Here is a 19,327-nt window from a genome sequence, read left to right on the forward strand (position 1 = left end):
GTGCTGTTCTAATTTTAGAGTTTTTTAATACTGGTAGCCAGATTTTGTTCATTTTCATGGTTTCCTCCTTTCTGTTGAAAGGCCCCCATCTTGCTGAGATTTATAGTTCACCTGCAGTCAAAGAGCATTCTGAACTCCGCTGACAATGGAATTGAACCGAACTCCCATGATAGACAGAAAATACTGGAAGGGTTTGGTGGGCATTGACCTTGAGTTTTAGAGTTGTAGTTCACCTACATCCAGAGAGCACTGTGGACTCAAACAATTATAGATCTGGACCACATTCAGCATAAATACTCAGTATGCCCAAATGTGAACACTGGTGGAGTTTGGGGAACATAGACCTTGACATTTGGGAGTTGTAGTTGCTGGGATTTATAGTTCACCTACAATCAAAGAGCATTCTGAACTCCACCAACAATGAAATTGAACCAAACTTGCCACACAGAACTCCCATGACGGACAGAAAATACTGGAAGGGTTTGGGGGGCATCGACATTGAGTTTTGGAGTTGTAGTTCACCTCAACCAAGAGAGCACTATGAACTCAAACAATGATAGATCTGGACCACACTTGGCACAAATACTCAGTATGCCCAAATGTGAACACTGGTGGAGTTTGGGGAACATAGACCTTGACATTTGGGAGTTGTAGTTGCTGGGATTTATAGTTCACTTACAATCAAAGAGTCCCCAGTGGTGCAGCAGGTTAAACTGCTGAGCTGCTGAACTTACTGACCGAAAGGTTGGCAGTTCGAATCCGGGGAGCTGAGTGAGCTTCCACAGTTAGGTCCAGCTACTGCCAACCTAGCAGTTCGAAAACATGCAAGCAAATATGAGTAGATCAATAGGTACTGCTTCGGCAGGAAGGTAATGGTACTCCATGCAGTCATGCCAGCCACATGACCTTGGAGACGTCTCCGGACAACGCCCACTCTTTGGCTTGGAAATGTAGATGAGCACCAGTGTGGGTGCAGCAGACCATTACAATGCAAATTGAGTGGTTCATAATATTTTTTTTTCCTACAAGACTTCACACACTTCAGTGGTTTCTTTCTCCCTTTTCTTTCAGGCTGCTGGACGTGGGACCAGGGAGATGTTACGAACAGCCATCATGATGGCTGCCAGCCTGGCCCTGACTTCCGCTGTGGTGGCTCATGCCTATTATCTCAAGCACCAGTTTTATCCCACCGTTGTGTACCTGACCAAGTCCAGCCCCAGCATGGCGGTATGTTATTTGAAGGGAGGATGGGACAACCAGAATTGTGATAACATGTTATTAAAAATATTATTATATCATTTCTGATTTGTGAGAATCTCAAATTGTCTATACTAGCGGCATTAGTCAATCCAAGACAATAATATTCATTTATTTACGACATTTATATGCCGCCCTTCTCACCCCGAAGGGGACTCAGGCTTACAAGTAAAAAGTAAATGCAATATATTATATTATTATCATAGCACAATATTAATATTATATATTACATTGTATTATAATGTTATACTGTAATATTATTAGTAATATTACATTTAATATAATTATAATATATTATTAGTAGTGTATTGTATTACATTATAATATTATCAATATTATATGTATACACAATATATTCCATTATATTATATTATATTATATTATATATATTATATTATAAAGACAGTGCAAGAGACAAGATGGAACTGCCTTCCTGGCCCCTCTCTTCACTCTGAACTCAGAGCAGCAGTTGGTGCTGGGGGCGGGGAGGGCTCCCAACTGATTGATAATACAGCATTGGATAACAAAGGTGGGGTATGTGTTGTCGAAGGCTTTCATGGCCGGAATCACTAGATTGCTATGAGTTTTTTGGGCTGTATGCCCATGTTCCAGAAGCATTCTCTCCTGATGTTTTGCCCACATCTATGGCAGGCATCCTCAGAGGTTGTGAGGTCTGTTGGAAACCAGGGAAATTGGGTTTATGTATCTATTTCTATTTATTTAACTTGTATACCGCTACTCCCAATTTGGCTCGGAGCAGTTTACAGAAGCAGATTAAAACAATACAATTAGCTTTAAAAATAACAATAACAAAACAATATTGTGGAATAATGTCCAGGGTGGGAGAAAGAACTCTTGTCTGTTGGAGGCAAGCGTGACTGTTGCAATTGACACATTCATTTATTGTTAATGAATTGATTTGTTGAATCTGTATAATGTTTTAAATGGATTTTATTGTTTTAATTGTAATTTTATTGGTGTATATGTTGATAGCATCATCGGATGCTTATGTAAGGCCACCCTGAGTCCCCTTGTGAGGAGAAGGGCAGGATAGAAATGAATGTAGTAAAATAAAATATAAATAAATTGATTAGCATTGATTAGCCTTTCAGCTTCAAAACCTTGTTGCTTCCTGCCTGGGGGAATCCTTTGTTGGGAGGTGTTAGCTGGCCCTAATTGTTTCTTGTCTGGAATCCCCCCATTTTCTGAGTGTTGCTCTTTATTTACTCTCCCGATTTTAGAGTTTTTTAAAATACTGGTATCTAGTATTATAAGGTGGAGGATCATCTGTTCGACCAATGGCTAAATTCAGTTTCAAACACATTTTTAATGGCCACGTTCCAGTGTTGGGCAGAAACAAAGGCAAAACAAAGAGGATAAATTTCTGAACTCATTGTCATTTCTTTCCTTTTTGAACCAGGTATTATACATTCAAGCTTTTGTTCTGGTATTCCTGTTGGGAAAATTCATGGGCAAGGTTTTCTTTGGACAGCTCCGAGCAGCGGAAATGGAGGTGAGCCTTGCTGGGTCTTGATAGACATGCTTCAGAAAGGACCCAGAAGTTTGTTTCTATTCATTTAGAGGGGAAATAGTGTTATTTTGATAAGTGTTCTTCAGTGATCATCTCAAAATGGTTTACATCAGTGGCTTTCAACCTCTGGATCCCCAGATGTTTTGGCCCTCAACTCCCAGAAATCCTAACAGCTGGTAAATTGGCTGGGATTTCTGGGAGTTGTAGGCCAAAACACCACTTGTTTACATCATTCCTTTTTAAAGTCACAGTTATATATAATTAACATAAATATTCATGGAGCTGAGGGTTTTAATTTACGAAGGGAGAGACGTTTAACTTGGTTGTCGTCAAAGACAAACTAGAGCGGACCTATCGAATCAGTTACTGAGTGATAAATTAACACTTAAGTACCATATATACTCAAGTATAAGCCAACCTAAATATAAGCTGAGGCACCTAATTTTACCACAAAAAACTGGGAAAACGTATTGACTCATGTATAAGCCAAGGGTGGGAAATGCAGCAACTACTCATCAATTTCAAAATAAAAAATAAGATACCAATAAAATGACATTAATTGAGGCATCAGTAGGTTAAAATGTTTTTGAATCTATATAAATAAAAATGTAATGTTCATTTGTGGGATTAACATAACTCAGGAACCACTGGACAAATTAACACAAATTTTTGACACAATACACCTAACAGTCCAACGAGTGTTCATCACCTCTAAAATCTAAAAATACAACCCCCCCCAGCAGAACAGACTTAAAACCCCCCAAAACGCACCATATATGTATACACACTCTCACACACTCATACATAAACACATGCACACATACATACATACACATACGTATATATATACCAAAGCACACACAAATATACACACACGTACATCTGCATACACACATATATATACATATATACATGCACACACAATATACACATGCACACATACATACACACATTATATAAACACAAATATGCATATAGACAAGCACACACATATACACATATAAACACACAAATATATACACACATATATACACATCTACACATATGCACATGCACACATATATATGCAAACACAAATATATACACACCTATAAACACATATATATATACACACACAAATACATATATACAGACTGGGCCACAGCAACGCATGGCAGGGGACAGCTAGTATTTACATAAAACTAATTTAAGATAAGGCTGTCCAACTCTATTAAACCATTATTCTAACCTCCTTCTATGTAAATGTGCTGACGTAGCCTTCCAATAATAATGAGAGTGAAATACTAAATGTAATAAAATAATAATAGAGTAACATAATGGAAGTGTAATAATAAAGTAATAATAGAATAAAATAGTGTAATAATAAAAATGGAAAAATAATAAATAAGAGTAAATAATGAGAGTAAAATAATAAATGTAATAATAATAAAGAGTAAAATAATGTAAATGTAATAATAATAATAATAATAATAATAAATGGAGCAAAATAATAAATGTAATAATAACAACAACAATAGAGCGAAATAATAAATAACTTTGACTTGAGTATAAGCCAAGGGGGGCTTATACGCAAGGGCTGAAAAACTCAGCTTATACTCAAGTATATACGGTAAGTCCCATTGATGTAGCAAAGTGAGACTTGTAGTTGGATATTTAAAGTATCTGACCTGAAGTTCTCAAACATATTTGTTTGTCCCTTCTGCTGTTGTTACTTTTGGCCTATTGGATATTCTTTTTTTTCCTTCAAGTATAGGTTTACTGCTGTAAAGTTGAATATATAGTCATCCTTAAGCTGTCAGTAGGGCAGCATCTTTCTGAATGTCAAATAAAGAAGGTTGCAGTTTTTTTAGAGTGACATGAAGAGGGATCCAGAATTGGAGAGAGCTGCTTGTAGACAAAAATCATGGACCGTTGTTCTCTCACACAGCATCTACTTGAGCGATCGTGGTACGCCGTGACCGAGACCTGCCTTGCCTTCACAGTCTTCAGGGATGATTTCAGTCCCCGGTTTGTGGCCCTGTTCACCCTCCTTCTGTTCCTCAAGTGCTTCCACTGGCTGGCTGAGGATCGGGTGGACTTTGTGAGTACGAGAGATTAAAACGTTCTTACTGCTTAGAGCTGTTAGGATTTGGTTGCCTTGATTTTTCTGTTACAACCAAACAATGTAGTTTGTTTGTTTGTTTGTTTATTTTATTTACGACATTTATATGCCGCCCTTCTCACTCTGATTATTAGCATAGTACAATATCGCTATTATATATTACTATATTGTACTATACTATTATATTGTGATATTATTAGCAACTAGCTGTACCCGCCACACATTGCTGTGGCCAACCTTCCCTCCCTCCCTCGCTCCTTCCCTCCCTCTTTTTCTTTCCTTTTTCTTTCTTCCTTCTCTACCTGTTTCTTTCCTCCCTTCCTTTGCTCTTTGGTTCCATCCTTATTTGTATCTTTCCTTCCTTCCCTCTCTCTTTCCTTCCTTCTTTCACTTTTTTATTTCCTTCTCTCCTTCCTTCCTTCTCTACCTTTCTTTCTTTCCTTCCCTCTCTCAATTCCACCTTCTTTCCCTCTTTCTCTCCCTCCTTCTCGCCTTTCTTTCTTCCCCCTTTCTGTGTATGTGTTTTGTGTGTGTATATATGCATATATGTTTGTGTGTATATGTGTATATATGTATGTTTGTGCGTATACATTGTAATATATTTTTTAATTTTTGGCTTTTTAAGTCTCTTCTGCTCTGCTTTTCAGTATTTTTATGAGTGATGGTCACTTGTTGGCCTGATAGGTGTGTTGTGTCCAAATTTGATGTCAATTCGTCCAGTGGTTTTTGTGTTATGTTAATCCCACAAATGAACATTACAGTTTTATTTATATAGATATTAAATGTACTATAAAATATATAATTATAATATCATATTATTATTATTATTAGTAGTAGTAGTAGTAGTAGTATTATATTGTGTTACATTATAATATTATAAATAGTATATGTATATTTATATTATATTATATTATATTATATTACTAGCTGTACCTGCCATGCGTTGCTGTGACCAACTTTCCCTCCCTCTTTCTCTCCTTTCTTTCTCTCATTCCTTCCTTCCCTCTTTTTCTTTCCCTTCTTCCTCCTTCCTTCTCTGTTTCTTATCTCACTTTCTTTGCTCTTTGGTTCCTTCTTTCCTTGTCTCTTTCCTTCCTTCCTTCCCTCCCTCTTTCTATCTTCGGTTCCTTCTCTCCTTCCGTCCCTCTTTCACTTTTTTATTTCCTTTTCTCCTTCTCTACCTTTCTTTTTTTCCTTCTTTCTCTCCTTCCCTCCTTTTCCTTTCTCTCCCTCCTTCTCTCCTCCTTTCCTTCTCTACCCTTCTTTCTTTCCCTCCTTCTCTCCTTCCTTCTTTCTCTACCCTTCTTTCTTTCCTTCCTTCTCTCCTTCCCTCCTTCTCTCCTTCCTTCCTTCCGTGTATGTGTTTTGTATGTGTATATGCATATATGTGTGTATATATGTGTGTTTGTGTATATGTGTATATATATGTGTGTGTGTGTGGTTTTGTGCATGTGTTGTAATGTATTTCTTGTTTTTTGGCTTTTTACGTCTCTTCCGCTGTGTTTTTCAGTGTTTTTATGAGTGATGGTCACTCTTTGGCCTTAGAGGTGTCTTGTGTCCAAATTTGGTGTAAATTTGTCCAGTGGTTTTTGAATTATGTTAATCCCACAAATGAACATTACATTTTTATTTATATAGATATTATATTATATTATTAGCATAGCAGAGGAGACAAGGTGGAACTGTCCCCTGACCCCTTTCCTCTTCACTCTGGCCCAGAGCAGCAGTTGGTGCTGGGCGGAGTTTGTTTTGTGTAAACCGGGATCAAATAACTTTAAGGGTTTCAGCTTTGCCTACTTGAGATTCATGTGGGTGAAAGACGTTGTACAGTCTCTGCAAAGAAAACAGAGCACTGCGTAATGGGTGGGCTTGTAACATCCATCAATCTCAGTGACAGTCCCAACCATCTTGAAGGTCACAATTTCCCCATGTTTGTGATGGGAAGCAGAAGTAAACATGGCTAGTATTTAGGAAATATTTCACTTTCTACTTGACTTGCTCCACTAACAAGTGCAATATGACTTTGGGGTGTTTTTCTTTTTCTAGATGGAGAGAAGTCCTAACATTTCATGGCTCTTTCACTTCCGCATTGTTTGTAAGTATCAGCCCTTTTCTTCAGTCTTTCCTTCTCCATCTTGGTTTACTTTTCCCTTTGCAAAGTTCTCTGTTATTTCTCCAAAATTGTTATGAGACTTCTGGAGCCGTACATCTTAATTATGCAACATGTTTAGGACTCCAGCTTCCATTGGTCTCAGTCAGTATGGCTGGTAGTCCAGGATGATGGGCTTTTTATTCCACCAACATCTGGAGGGTCACAGGTTCATAGAATCATAGAGTTGGAAGAGACCTCATGGACCATCCAGTCCAACCCTATTCTGCCAAGAAGCAGGAAAATTGCATTCAAAGCACCCCCGACAAGATGGCCACCCAGCCTCTATTTAAAAGCCTCCAAAGAAGGAACCTCCACCACACTCTGGGGCAGAGAGTTCCACTGCTGAACAGCTCTCATATTGTACTATTATTAGCATAGTACAATATCGCTATTATATATTGTTGAGATTAACTTCACAATTCAGCAGCAGATCAGTTGCACAACTTCGGCGCTTTCCAGTAGCTTCTTCCTGCACAGTATTTTCAGGCAACTTCTCCCACAGCCTGCGGTCACTCTGGAACCTTTTACATACACTTGAGCACATGCCCGGCCATTGTAAGTTTTACCATTGTCTTTCCCCCAGTCTAGATGATATTACAGACTTACCACAGCACACAGTTATATCTTGTCTTAGCAGACAAGTTCTTTTAATTACATATAGCCTTTGACAAACAACATCACATCACAAGGAGAAATATACACTGTACATGACTTCCTTATATACAATTCTATACAATTATTTTTACACATAGCAATCTCTGATTGGTTCCCAACTCATTAACGTAACTCAGACCCAGGATTACATCATTCACAATCACCTGGACTAGGCCAGAACACATTCCCCAAATGAAGTTCTATATACAGTTAATGCATGATTCAGCATTTCCAATAGAATTATGACTCAGCTATATTACATTACAATACATTGTAAAAACGGACATATATTACTATATTTTACTATACTATTATATTGTGATATTATTAGTAATATTACATGTACTATAAAATATATAATTATAACATATTATTAGTAGTATTGTATTGTATTACATTATAATATAATATAATATAATCAGTTCTTCCTGATGTTCCGATGGAATCTCCTTTCTTGTAGTTTGAAGCCATTGTTCCACGTCCTAGTCTCCAGGGCAGCGGAAAACAAGCTTGCTCCCTCCTCCCTGTGACTTCGTCTCACATATTTATACATGGCTATCATGTCTCCTCTCAGCCTTCAGGTTAAACATGTCCAGCTCTTTCAGACGCTCCTCATAGGGCTTGTTCTCCAGACCCCTGGTCATTTTAGTCACCCTCCGATAGACACATTCCAGCTTGTCAATATCTCTCTTCAGTTGTGGTGCCCAGAATAGGACAGGCTAGACATGCCCAACTCTTTAAGCCGCTCCTCATAGGGCTTGTTCTCCAGACCCTTGATCATTTGAGTTCCCCTCCTCTGGACATATTCCAGCTTGTCAATATCTCTCTTCAGTTGTGGTACCCAGAATTGGACACAATATTCTAGGTGTAATCTAACCAAGGCAGAATAGAGCATGGGGAGCATGACTTCCCTGGATTTAGACACTAGATTCCTATTGATGCAGGTTCCAGATCTCCTCCCCCCATTGGGGAGATGGTGGTGGGGTATAAATAAATATTATTATTATTATTATTATTATTATTATTATTTAACTGTTTACTATATGAATTTCTGTTAGGAGGTTGTTAAAATATTGGGACTATGGTGGGTGAGTGGGCACTGTGTCCTCTGTGGTTTCTTCTTCTCTTGATCGTTCAATTTGCTCTTTTCAGCTTTAATGGTTCTCCTGGGCATCCTGGACTTCCTGTTTGTCAGCCATGCGTACCACAGCATCCTCACGCGGGGAGCCTCGGTCCAGCTGGTCTTTGGGTTTGAGGTCAGTGAGGGTGACTGTGTAGGACTGTACCATTAATGGTGGTTTCTTGGGATCCTTTTGTTGTGGCACGCATATTGCAGACCAGTGAACACATGCAAATAATGAACCAAAGGGACCGCAGGCAGGCATCACCTTTCTCTTTCTCCAGACATGGAATCACAGGACGTAATCTCTTTATCCCAGCCGATTAAACTTTCAAACTTGCTGATCAAAAGGTTGGTGGTTCAGATCTGAGAAGCGGAGTGAGCTCCCACTGTTAGGCCCAGCTTCTGCCAACCTAGCAGTTAGAATCATAGAATTATAGAGTTGGAAGAGACCTCATGGGCCATCCAGTCCAAGAATCAGGAGTTCGAAAACATGCGAATGTGAGTAGACTTTGGTGGGAAGGTAACCGCTCTCCATGCAGTCATGCCAGCCGCATGAACTTGGAGATGTCTATGGACAACGCTGGCTCTTTGGCTTAGAAATGGAGATGAACACCCCCCCCCCCCCCGAGTTGGACACGACTAGACTTAATGTCAGGGGAAAACTTTTACCTTTATCCTTCTCTGCTAAAGAGTGCTGCTTGCCTGCCAAGATTCAGTTTGAACCATAGCAGTGTCAAACTCTTTTCATTCTGTACTGTATGTGCATCCCCAGTCATGTGCCAGAACTGTTTTGGGGGTTGAAAAGTCAAATAGCCTGTCTACTGTTCAAAGAGAAAAATAAAGATATTTCACTCCAAAGTTCCTACCAAGCTCCTTACACATCGTATAAGTAGCTCTTTGTTTTCTGGCCCAGATTTTGGGTCACAAGCTTCATATCATCCCTCCTCCCTTCCATTAGACTATTGAGAAAGGGAAAACTTTAAGTTGAGGTTTCCCCCTACTTATTTATTTAAAGCTTTTTAAACTCTCCCTTAAAATATTATAACAACAACAATAATAAAGTGAATACCGTAAAAATATAATGCATCGCAGGAAAGAAAACTGTACTAATCTTGTTGTGTATCAAATAATAATAATAATAATAATAATAGACTTATGGATGAACATTAATAAATGTTAACATGCTGGCAGAACTGGCTTATGATCTGGGCGGGGAACCAAAAGAAGCCTTTCTATGGACAGTTGACAGCAAAATGGACAAGGAAAAAGCATGGCTGTAGCTCACAAATGGAACTTTGAAAAAGGAGACGGAGGGTCTGGTTCTTGCCGCCCAAGAACAAGCCATGAGAACAAATGCCATCAAAGCCAGAATTGAAAAGTTGATGACAGATCCCAAGTGTAGACTCTGCAAGGAAGCAGGTGAAACAATAGATCACATCCTCAGCTGCTGCATGAAGATTGCGCAGACAGACTACAAGCAGAGGCACAACACCGTGGCTCAGATGATTCATTGGAACTTGTGTCACGAATACCGTTTGCATGTGAAAAAGAACTGGTGGGATCACAAGCCGGAAAAAGTTACAGAAAATGAACACATCATACTACTATGGGATTTCCGAATTCAGACAAGACAGAGTTTTGGAGCATAATACTCCTGACCTCACAATCGTGAAAAAAACAAAAACAACGTATGGATCGTGGATGTTGCACCGGGATTGTGGCGCAGCTGGCTGAGTGTCAGCTGCATTAAGATCACTCTGACCAAAAGGTCATGAGTTCGAAGCCAGCCCGGGTTGGAGTGGGTTTCCAACCAATTGTGTGTAGCCTGTTGTCGACCTTTGCAACCCAAAAGACAGTTGCATCTGTCAAGTAGGAAAATAAGGTACCACCTTAAAGTGTGGGGAGGCTAAATTAACTGATTTATGAGGCCATAAAGAAGACTCCAGCAGAGCATTCCAGCGGGGAAGCATGCGGGGAATGCGGAAGTACTTCATCAGCGTCGCAGATGGACGATGAAAGTGACAGCTCCCCTAGTGGCCAGAAAAAGTTAAATAGCCTATGTGTATGTCTGTATATGTTCGTATGTCAAATGAATTGAATGTTTGCTATATATGTGTACACTGTAATCCGCCCTGAGTCCCCTGCGGGGTGAGAAGGGCGGAATATAAAAGCTGTAAATAAATAAATAATAATAAATCCTATGTGACAGCAGGATTGACGAGAAGCAACTGGAAAAACATGATATGAGGATTTAAAGATCAAACTGCACAAGGTGGTCCCAGTGGTAATCGGCACACAAAAGGGTGCAGTGCCTCAAAACCTTGGCCTGCACTTAAAAACAATCGGCGCTGGCAAAGTTACCATCTGTCAGCTGCAAAAGGCCACCCTACTTGGATCTGCATGCATTATTCGCAATACATCACATAGTTCTAGACACTTGGGAAGTGTCTGACGTGTGATCCAATACAACGTGTGATCTTGTTTGCTGTGGACTCATCTTGTTTTTCTAATAATAACAACAACAACAATAATAATAATAATAGATTATTATTATTGTTGTTGTTATTGTTATCCCCATCTGCAGTAAAGCCAGCATAGTGATTTTGTTTGCTGTGTACTAATCTTGTGCATCAAATAATAATAATAATAATAATAATAATAATAATAATAATAATATACTTATGGCTGAACATTAATAGATGTTAATGCGCTGGCAGCTCTGACATGATCTGGAGGGCAACGAGTTTTCTGTATTGCCTCCCACTTCACAACAGACAAATAAAAAGCAATATAGGAATAAAACATGTTTCAAAACACATTGAATCACTCTTTAATAATTCCTAAAAGCAGTGTTGTAGTGATGGTAGAATGGGGGGGGGGGGGAGGCCTTGTGAAAGACCCCCATCTTGCTGTCTGCCTTTTATGAGGATGGAGATAGGGCAGTGGTTCTCAATCTTCCTAATGCCACGACCCCTTAATACGCTTCCTCATATTATGGTGACCCCCAACCATAAAATTATTTTCATTGCTACTTCGTAACTGTCATTTTCTTGCTGTTATGAATAGTAATGAAAATACGGTTTTGCATTTTATGTAATTTATTTTTTGATTATCTGTTGTGTTCTTTGTGTTTATATTGCGTTTACTGTATTGATGGCCGTGGCCTTATGTAAGCCGCCTCAATTCTACTTGGGGGGATGGAGGCAGGGTATAAATAATGTTTATGATTATTATTATTATTATTATTATTATTATCTGATATGAAGGATGTATTTTCATACACTGGACCAAATTTGGCACAAATACCCAATACACCCAAATTTGAATACTGGTGGAATTGGGGGAGGGTATTGATTTTGTCCTGTGGGAGTTGTGATTGCTGGGATTTATAGTTCACCTACAATCAAAACGTATTCTGAACTCCACCAACGATGGAATTGAATCAAACTTGTCGCACAGAACTCCCATGACCAACAGAAAATACTGGAAGGGTTTGGTGGGCATTGACCTTGAGTTTTGGGAGTTGTAGTTCACCTACATCCAGAGAGCACTGTGGACTCAGACAATGATGGATCTGGACCAAACTTGGCATGAATTCTCAATATGCCTAAATGTGGGGTTTGGGGAAAATAGACCTTGACATTTGGGATTTGTAGTTGCTGGGATTTATAGTTCATCTACAAACAAAGAGCATTCTGAACCCTACCAACAATTGAATTGGGCCAAACTTCCCACACAGAACCTTCATGACCAACAGAAAATACTGTGTTTTCTGGAGGTCTTTAGTGACCCCTCTGACATCCCCTCGCGACCCCTCCAGGGGTCCCGACCCCCAGATTGAGAAACACCAGCAGGAGTTCTACCAGCTGATGTGAGGTTTTCTCTGTCACTCTTGCAGTATGCCATTTTGATGACCATGGTGCTCACTATTTTCATCAAGTACATCCTGCACTCCATTGACCTCCAGAGTGAAAACCCCTGGGACAACAAGGCGGTCTATATGCTTTATACGGAGCTCTTCACAGGTGAGGGAATCCGAGGAAGAGGCAAGTGGGAGAGAACTTGGGCCACTTATGTGATTTCAACAGAAATGTGTCTCAGGCAGCTTCTCCTCATGGGGGGCACCAATTTAACAGTTTGTGAACCCTCTTTCTCTTTTCCTAGGTTTCATCAAGGTCCTGTTGTATGTGGCCTTCATGACCATAATGATTAAAGTGCACACCTTCCCACTGTTTGCCATCCGTCCCATGTACCTAGCTATGAGGTAAGACAGGTTTTGGTTAACGTTGTGTGTGTTCAAGCACTGATGGAATCTAAGTTATTTGACCTGGATTGCATTCACGTAAAAACTTTTATGACAGGGTTTATAAGCTTTTTTAAATACTCTGTTTCCATAAAAAGGACAAAATCACCAGGCCGTTGCCCACAGTTTGGAAGAACAATTATAGAATCATAGAATCAAAGAGTTGGAAGAGACCTCATGGGCCATCCAGTCCAACCCCCTGCCAAGAAGCAGGAATATTGCATTCAAATCACCCCTGACAGATGGCCATCCAGCCTCTGCTTAAAAGCTTCCAAAGAAGGAGCCTCCACCACACTCCGGGGCAGAGAGTTCCACTGCTGAACGGCTCTCACAGTCAGGAAGTTCTTCCTCATGTTCAGATGGAATCTCCTCTCTTGTAGTTTGAAGCCATTGTTCCGCGTCCTAGTCTCCAAGGAAGCAGAAAACAAGCTTGCTCCCTCCTCCCTGTGGCTTCCTCTCACATATTTATACATGGCTATCATATCTCCTCTCAGCCTTCTCTTCTTCAGGCTAAACATGCCCAGCTCCTTAAGCCGCTCCTCATAGGGCTTGTTCTCCAGACCCTTGATCATTTTAGTCGCCCTCCTCTGGACACATTCCAGCTTGTCAATATCTCTCTTGAATTGTGGTGCCCAGAATTGGACACAATATTCCAGATGTGGTCTAACCAAAGCAGAATAGAGGGGTAGCATGACTTCCCTGGATCTAGACACTATGCTCCTATTGATGCAGGCCAAAATCCCATTGGCTTTTTTTGCCGCCACATCACATTGTTGGCTCATGTTTAACTTGTTGTCCACGAGGACTCCAAGATCTTTTTCACACGTATTATTAATTAATTCATTTATTTACATTATTTATATTCCGCCCTTCTCACCCCGCAGGGGACTCAGGGCAGATGTACACAGACATGGCGAACATTCAATGCCATAGACACGCAACACATATAGACAAACAGTCAGAGGCTATTTAACTTTTCTGGCCACCAGGGGAGCTGTCGCTTTCATTGTCCATCTGCAACACTGATGAAGTACTTCCGCATTCCCCGCATGCTTTGCTGGCGTCTTTTTTATAGCCTTGTAAATTAGTTAAATTAGCCTCCCCACACATAGGTGGTACCTAATTTTCCTACTTGACAGATGCAACTGTCTTTCAGGTTGCAAAGGTCAACAACAAGCTACACAATTGGTTGGAAGCTCACCCCGACCTGGGCTGGCTTCGAACTCATGACCTTTTGGGCAGAAGTGATCTTAATAATAATAATAATAATAATAATAATAATAATAATTTTTATTTTTACCCCGCCACCATCTCCCCAATGGGGACTTGGAGCCGCTTACATGGGGCCAAGCCTGGACAACATGTTACAGCAAAATAAAACCAGAACATCAACAACAAGCAACATCATCAAAATTACATAGGGAAAAAAGTATAAACACAGTAACAAAATAATATTCCAATAAACACAATCACAATAACAGTGGGAGGGCCACATGTACAGAATGAAATGATTAAAAGACTCTAATGAGATAAAAATAGGAGCAGGTTATTTGCAGGGAGCTCATAAAAACACTCAGCTAGCTGTGCCACGGTCCCGGTGGACACATTTATTATCTAGTTCACATATCTGGAATCTGATGCCATATCAACGGTTCCGGTCTGGCTTGCCTATCCGAATGTATCTCTCCTTAGGAACCCTTCTATTCTGCCTTGGTTAGACCACACCTGGAATATTGTGTCCAATTCTGGACACCACCATTGAAGAGAGATATTGACAAGCTGGAATGTGTCCAGAGGAGGGCGACTAAAATGATCAAGGGTCTGGAGAACAAGCCCTATGAGGAGCGGCTTAAAGAGCTGGGCATGTTTTGTCTGAAGAAGAGAAGGTTGAGAGGAGACATTATAGTCATGTATAAAATATGTGAGAGGAAGTCATAGAGAGGAAGGAGCAGACTTGTTTTCTGCTTCCCTGGAGACTAGGACGCAATGGAACAATGGCTTCAAACTACAAGAAAGGAGATTCCATGTGAACATGAGGAAGAACTTCCTGACTGTGAGAACCGTTCAGCAGTGGAACTCTCTTTCCCGGAGTGTGGTGGAGGCTCCTTCTTTGGAGGCTTTTAAACAGAGGCTGGATGGCCATCTGTTGGGGGTGCTTTGAATGTAATAGTCCTGCTTTTTGGCAGGGGTTTGGACTGGATGTTTGGCAGGGGTTTGGCAGGGGTTTGGACTGAGGTCTCTTCCAACTATGATTCTATCTAGGACTTTAAGATCGTCTGGGGAGGCCCTGCTCTCGATCCTGCCTTCCTCGCAGATACGTTTGGCAGGGACGAGAGACAGGGTCTTCTCAGCGGTGGCCCCTTGGCTATGGAATGCCCTCCTTTGGCTATGGAATGCCACGTTGTCCAAATGTCAAACCCAAAGATCACCGCCTCCCAAAGTAGTTACTCTACTCCCAACTCAAGAGCAGAAAATGGAATGTTGGTGGACAGGAAAAGAGATTTCAAGATGTGAGCTTAAAGCTAACCTTAAAACAGTGGCATAGACTACAGACGTCACATACAACTCCTGGAATGATTCCATCAGCGCTGCCTCCGGAAAATCCTGCAAATCTCTTGGGAAGACAAGCGGACAAATGTCAGTGTGCTGGAAGAAGCAAAGACCACCAGCATTGAAGCGATGGTTCTCCGCCATCAGCTCCGCTGGACCAGCCATGTTGTCCGGATGCCCGACCACCATCTCCCAAAGCAGTTGCTCTACTCCGAACTCAAGAACGGAAAACAGAATGTTGGAGGACAGGAAAAGAGATTGAAAGATGGCCTCAAAGCCAACCTTAAAGTCTCTGGCATAGAGACCGAGAACTGGGAAGCCCTGGCCCTTGAGCGCTCCAGCTGGAGGTCAGCTGTGACCAACAGTGCTGCGGCATTCAAAGAGGCACGAATGGAGGGTGAAAGGGAGAAATGTGCCAAGAGGAAGGCGTGTCAAGCCAACCCCGACCGGGACCACCTTCCACCTGGAAACCAATGTCCTCACTGTGGGAGAAGATGCAGATCAAGAATAGGGCTCCGCAGTCACCCACATATCCATCATTAGGACACTACAGTGGTAAGGTGGAGCCCCCAGTGACGCAGTGGGTTAAACCCCTGTGCCGGCAGGACAGAAGACCGACAGGTTGCAGGTTTGAATCCGGGGAGAGTGTGGATGAGCTCCCTCTGTCAGCTCCAGCTCCCCATGCGGGGACATGAGAGAAGCCTCCCAGAAGGATGATAAAACTTCAAAACATCTGGGCGACTCCTGGGCAACATCCTTGCAGACGGCCAATTCTCTCACACCAGAAGCGACTTGCAGTTTCTCAAGTCACTCCTGACACAACAAAAAAACAAACAAACTTGTAATGCCATCATATTTGGACAGCAAGGGATTGCCTAAGGTGTCATTCTTGGTTTATATCAAAAAACGAAACATTTACAAATTGACTTAGGAGTAAGAGGCTCTTTTAAAATAATTAATAATTTGTAATTAATAATTAGTTAGTGTATAACAAATTTAATGTTTTATTAGAACAGTTTTCCCCAGGTACATAAAACTTTCTTTTTCTTCTTTGAACCTGTTGTTCTCACACTCGTTTTTTGAGAGGTGTCAGTGAAATCTGAAATGAGCTTGGTGTTCCTTCCTAGCAAATGTTCTGACTTGTCTCTTGCTTCTGTCCATCCAGGCAATTCAAGAAAGCTGTGACGGACGCCATCATGTCCCGCCGCGCCATCCGCAATATGAACACCTTGTGAGTATTTGCTATGCCTTTTTTCACAGTGGACTCTGATGATTTCCTTTGGTTGACCAGCCATCTGAATGAACAGCTATGACAGCGGTTTTGTATGAAGGAACCAGTTAGGAAGGCCTAGGCAACCCAGCAGACAGTAATGGAACAAGTTGTTAATTGTGGGGGTTTCCTCAAACGTTGTTTTATTATATTTCAATCTTTATTGGAGCAGTAACTCACATCAATCAGAATTCCCAATTCCCTCTTATGGAAGACCCTTTCCCTTTCATCAGGTACCCTGATGCCACCCCAGAAGAGCTGCAAGCCATGGATAACGTGTGCATCATTTGCCGAGAGGAGATGGTGACGGGGGCAAAACGCCTGCCTTGCAACCACATCTTCCATACCAGGTGAACCCGCCTAAAGGATTTATTTATCGTGTCATCCGCAACCAGAACATTGTATTACATTTCTAACAGAACAAAACAAACAAACAGATAAAAAAAACACACCACACAAATTTTGCAAACTTGGTAGCTGATTAAATGTCTTTTGACCAGTATCTGGCCCCTTGGAGTGCCTCTGGTGTTGCCGCAAGAAGGTCCTCCATTGCGCATGTGGCAGGGCTCAGGTTACATTGCAGCAGGTGGTCAGTGGTTCACTCTTCTCCACACTCGCATGTCGTGGATTCAACTTTGTAGTCCCATTTCTGAAGGATGGCTCTGCATCTCAGTCTGTTCAGCGCCTTCCAAGTCGCCCAGTCTTCTGTGTGCCCGGGGGGTCTCTCATTTGGTATCAGCCATTGGTTGAGGTGCTGGGTTTGAGCCTGCCACTTTTGGACTCTCGCTTGCTGGGGTGTTCCAGTGAGTGTCTCTCTAGATCTTAGAAAACTATTTCTTGATTTAAGTCGTTGACGTGCTGGCTGATACCCAAACAAGGGATGAGCTGGAGATGTCTCTGCGTTGGTCCTTTCACTATTGGCTGCTACTTCCCAGCGGATGTCAGGTGGTGCAATACTGGCTAAGCAGTGTAAATTCTCCAGTGGTGTAGGGCGCAGACACCCTGTGATAATGCGGCATGTCTCATTAAGAGCCACATCCACTATTCTAGTGTGGTGGGATGTGTTCCACACTGGGCATGCATACTCAGCAGCAGAGTAGCATAGCGCAAGGGCCTAAAGGATGACTTGGTGTTATTTTGTAAAGCCCGCATTTTTAATACCCCCGAATGTGCCATGGTGGCTTTATACATGGAACAGTTATAACAATGGTTCCCAACTTTTTTTAAACCAGGGACCACTCACTCTCCAACATTAGTACCAAAAGAGTTACGAATCAGTTTTTGGTCAACTTTATCTTCGGTTTGGTTATTTGGGGTGCTGATTCAGAAAATTGGATTGGGTAGACCACATCAGCTCTAGTTTCTGATACAGAACATATACTATCCAGTAGTTTATTTATTTGCGACATTTATATTCCGTTCTTCTCATCCCGAAGGGGATTCAGAGTGGCTTACAAGTTATATGTACTTACAATCTATATAAATAAAAATGTAATGTTTGTTTGTGGTATTAATAGAACTCAAAAACCACAGGATGAATTGACACCAAATTTGGACACAAGACACCTAACAACCCAATGTATGTCCTTCGCTAAAAAAAAAAGATTTTGTCATTTGGGCGTTGTAGTTGCTGGGATTTATAGTTCACCTACAATCAAAGAGCATTCTGAACCCCACCGACAATAGAATTGGACCAAACTTTGCACACAGTTCTCCCATGACCAACAGAAAATACTGGAAGGGTTTGGTGGGCACTGTCCTTAGGTTTGGGAGTTGTAGTTCACCTACATCCAGAGATCACTGTGGACTCAAACAATGATGGATCTGGACCAAACTCTACACGAATACTCAATATGCCCAAATGTGAACACTGGTGGAGTTTGGAGAAAATAGAATCTTGACATTTGGGAATTGTAGTTGCTGGGGTTTATAGTTCACCTACAATCACAGAGCATTCTGAATCCCACCAGTGATAGAATTGGGCCAAACCTCCCACACAGAACCCCCATGTGGGCCACAGCAACGCGTGACAGGGGACTGCTAGCATGCATATATATATATATATATATATATATATATATATATATATATATATGCTCTGTGTATAATGAGTACCTTAAAAAAAAAGAACCAATGAACAAAATCACACCAAATTTGGCAACAAAACGTCTCACAACACAAGAAGTGACCATCACTCAAAAAATTATGATTCTGCCATTTGGGAGTTGTAGTTGCTGTAATTTATAGTTCACCTACCATCAAAGAGCATTCTGAATGCCATCAACGATGGAATTGAACCAAACTTGGCACACAGAACTCCCATGAGCAATAGAAAATACTGGAAGTGTTTGGTGGGCATTGACCTTGAGTTTGGGAGTTGTAGTTC

The 19,327-nt window shown here is 41.1% G+C and overlaps 1 protein-coding gene across 1 annotated transcript in view; it reads left to right on the plus strand.

Moving 5' to 3' along the window:
- The window catches only part of SYVN1 (synoviolin 1), a 48,036-nt gene that overhangs the window by 13,269 nt on the left and 15,440 nt on the right, over positions 1-19,327 (plus strand). Inside the window, exons 2-10 of the mRNA XM_060758211.2 lie at positions 1,072-1,227; positions 2,678-2,770; positions 4,716-4,868; positions 6,936-6,984; positions 8,848-8,951; positions 12,717-12,843; positions 12,983-13,082; positions 16,837-16,902; positions 17,175-17,291. Of these exons, the coding sequence (XP_060614194.2) occupies positions 1,096-1,227; positions 2,678-2,770; positions 4,716-4,868; positions 6,936-6,984; positions 8,848-8,951; positions 12,717-12,843; positions 12,983-13,082; positions 16,837-16,902; positions 17,175-17,291 (941 nt within the window). The 5' untranslated portion in view covers positions 1,072-1,095. The remainder of the gene's footprint in view (positions 1-1,071; positions 1,228-2,677; positions 2,771-4,715; positions 4,869-6,935; positions 6,985-8,847; positions 8,952-12,716; positions 12,844-12,982; positions 13,083-16,836; positions 16,903-17,174; positions 17,292-19,327) is intronic.

This window comes from Anolis sagrei, chromosome 12, assembly GCF_037176765.1.
Source record: "Anolis sagrei isolate rAnoSag1 chromosome 12, rAnoSag1.mat, whole genome shotgun sequence".
Lineage (NCBI taxonomy): Eukaryota > Metazoa > Chordata > Lepidosauria > Squamata > Dactyloidae > Anolis > Anolis sagrei.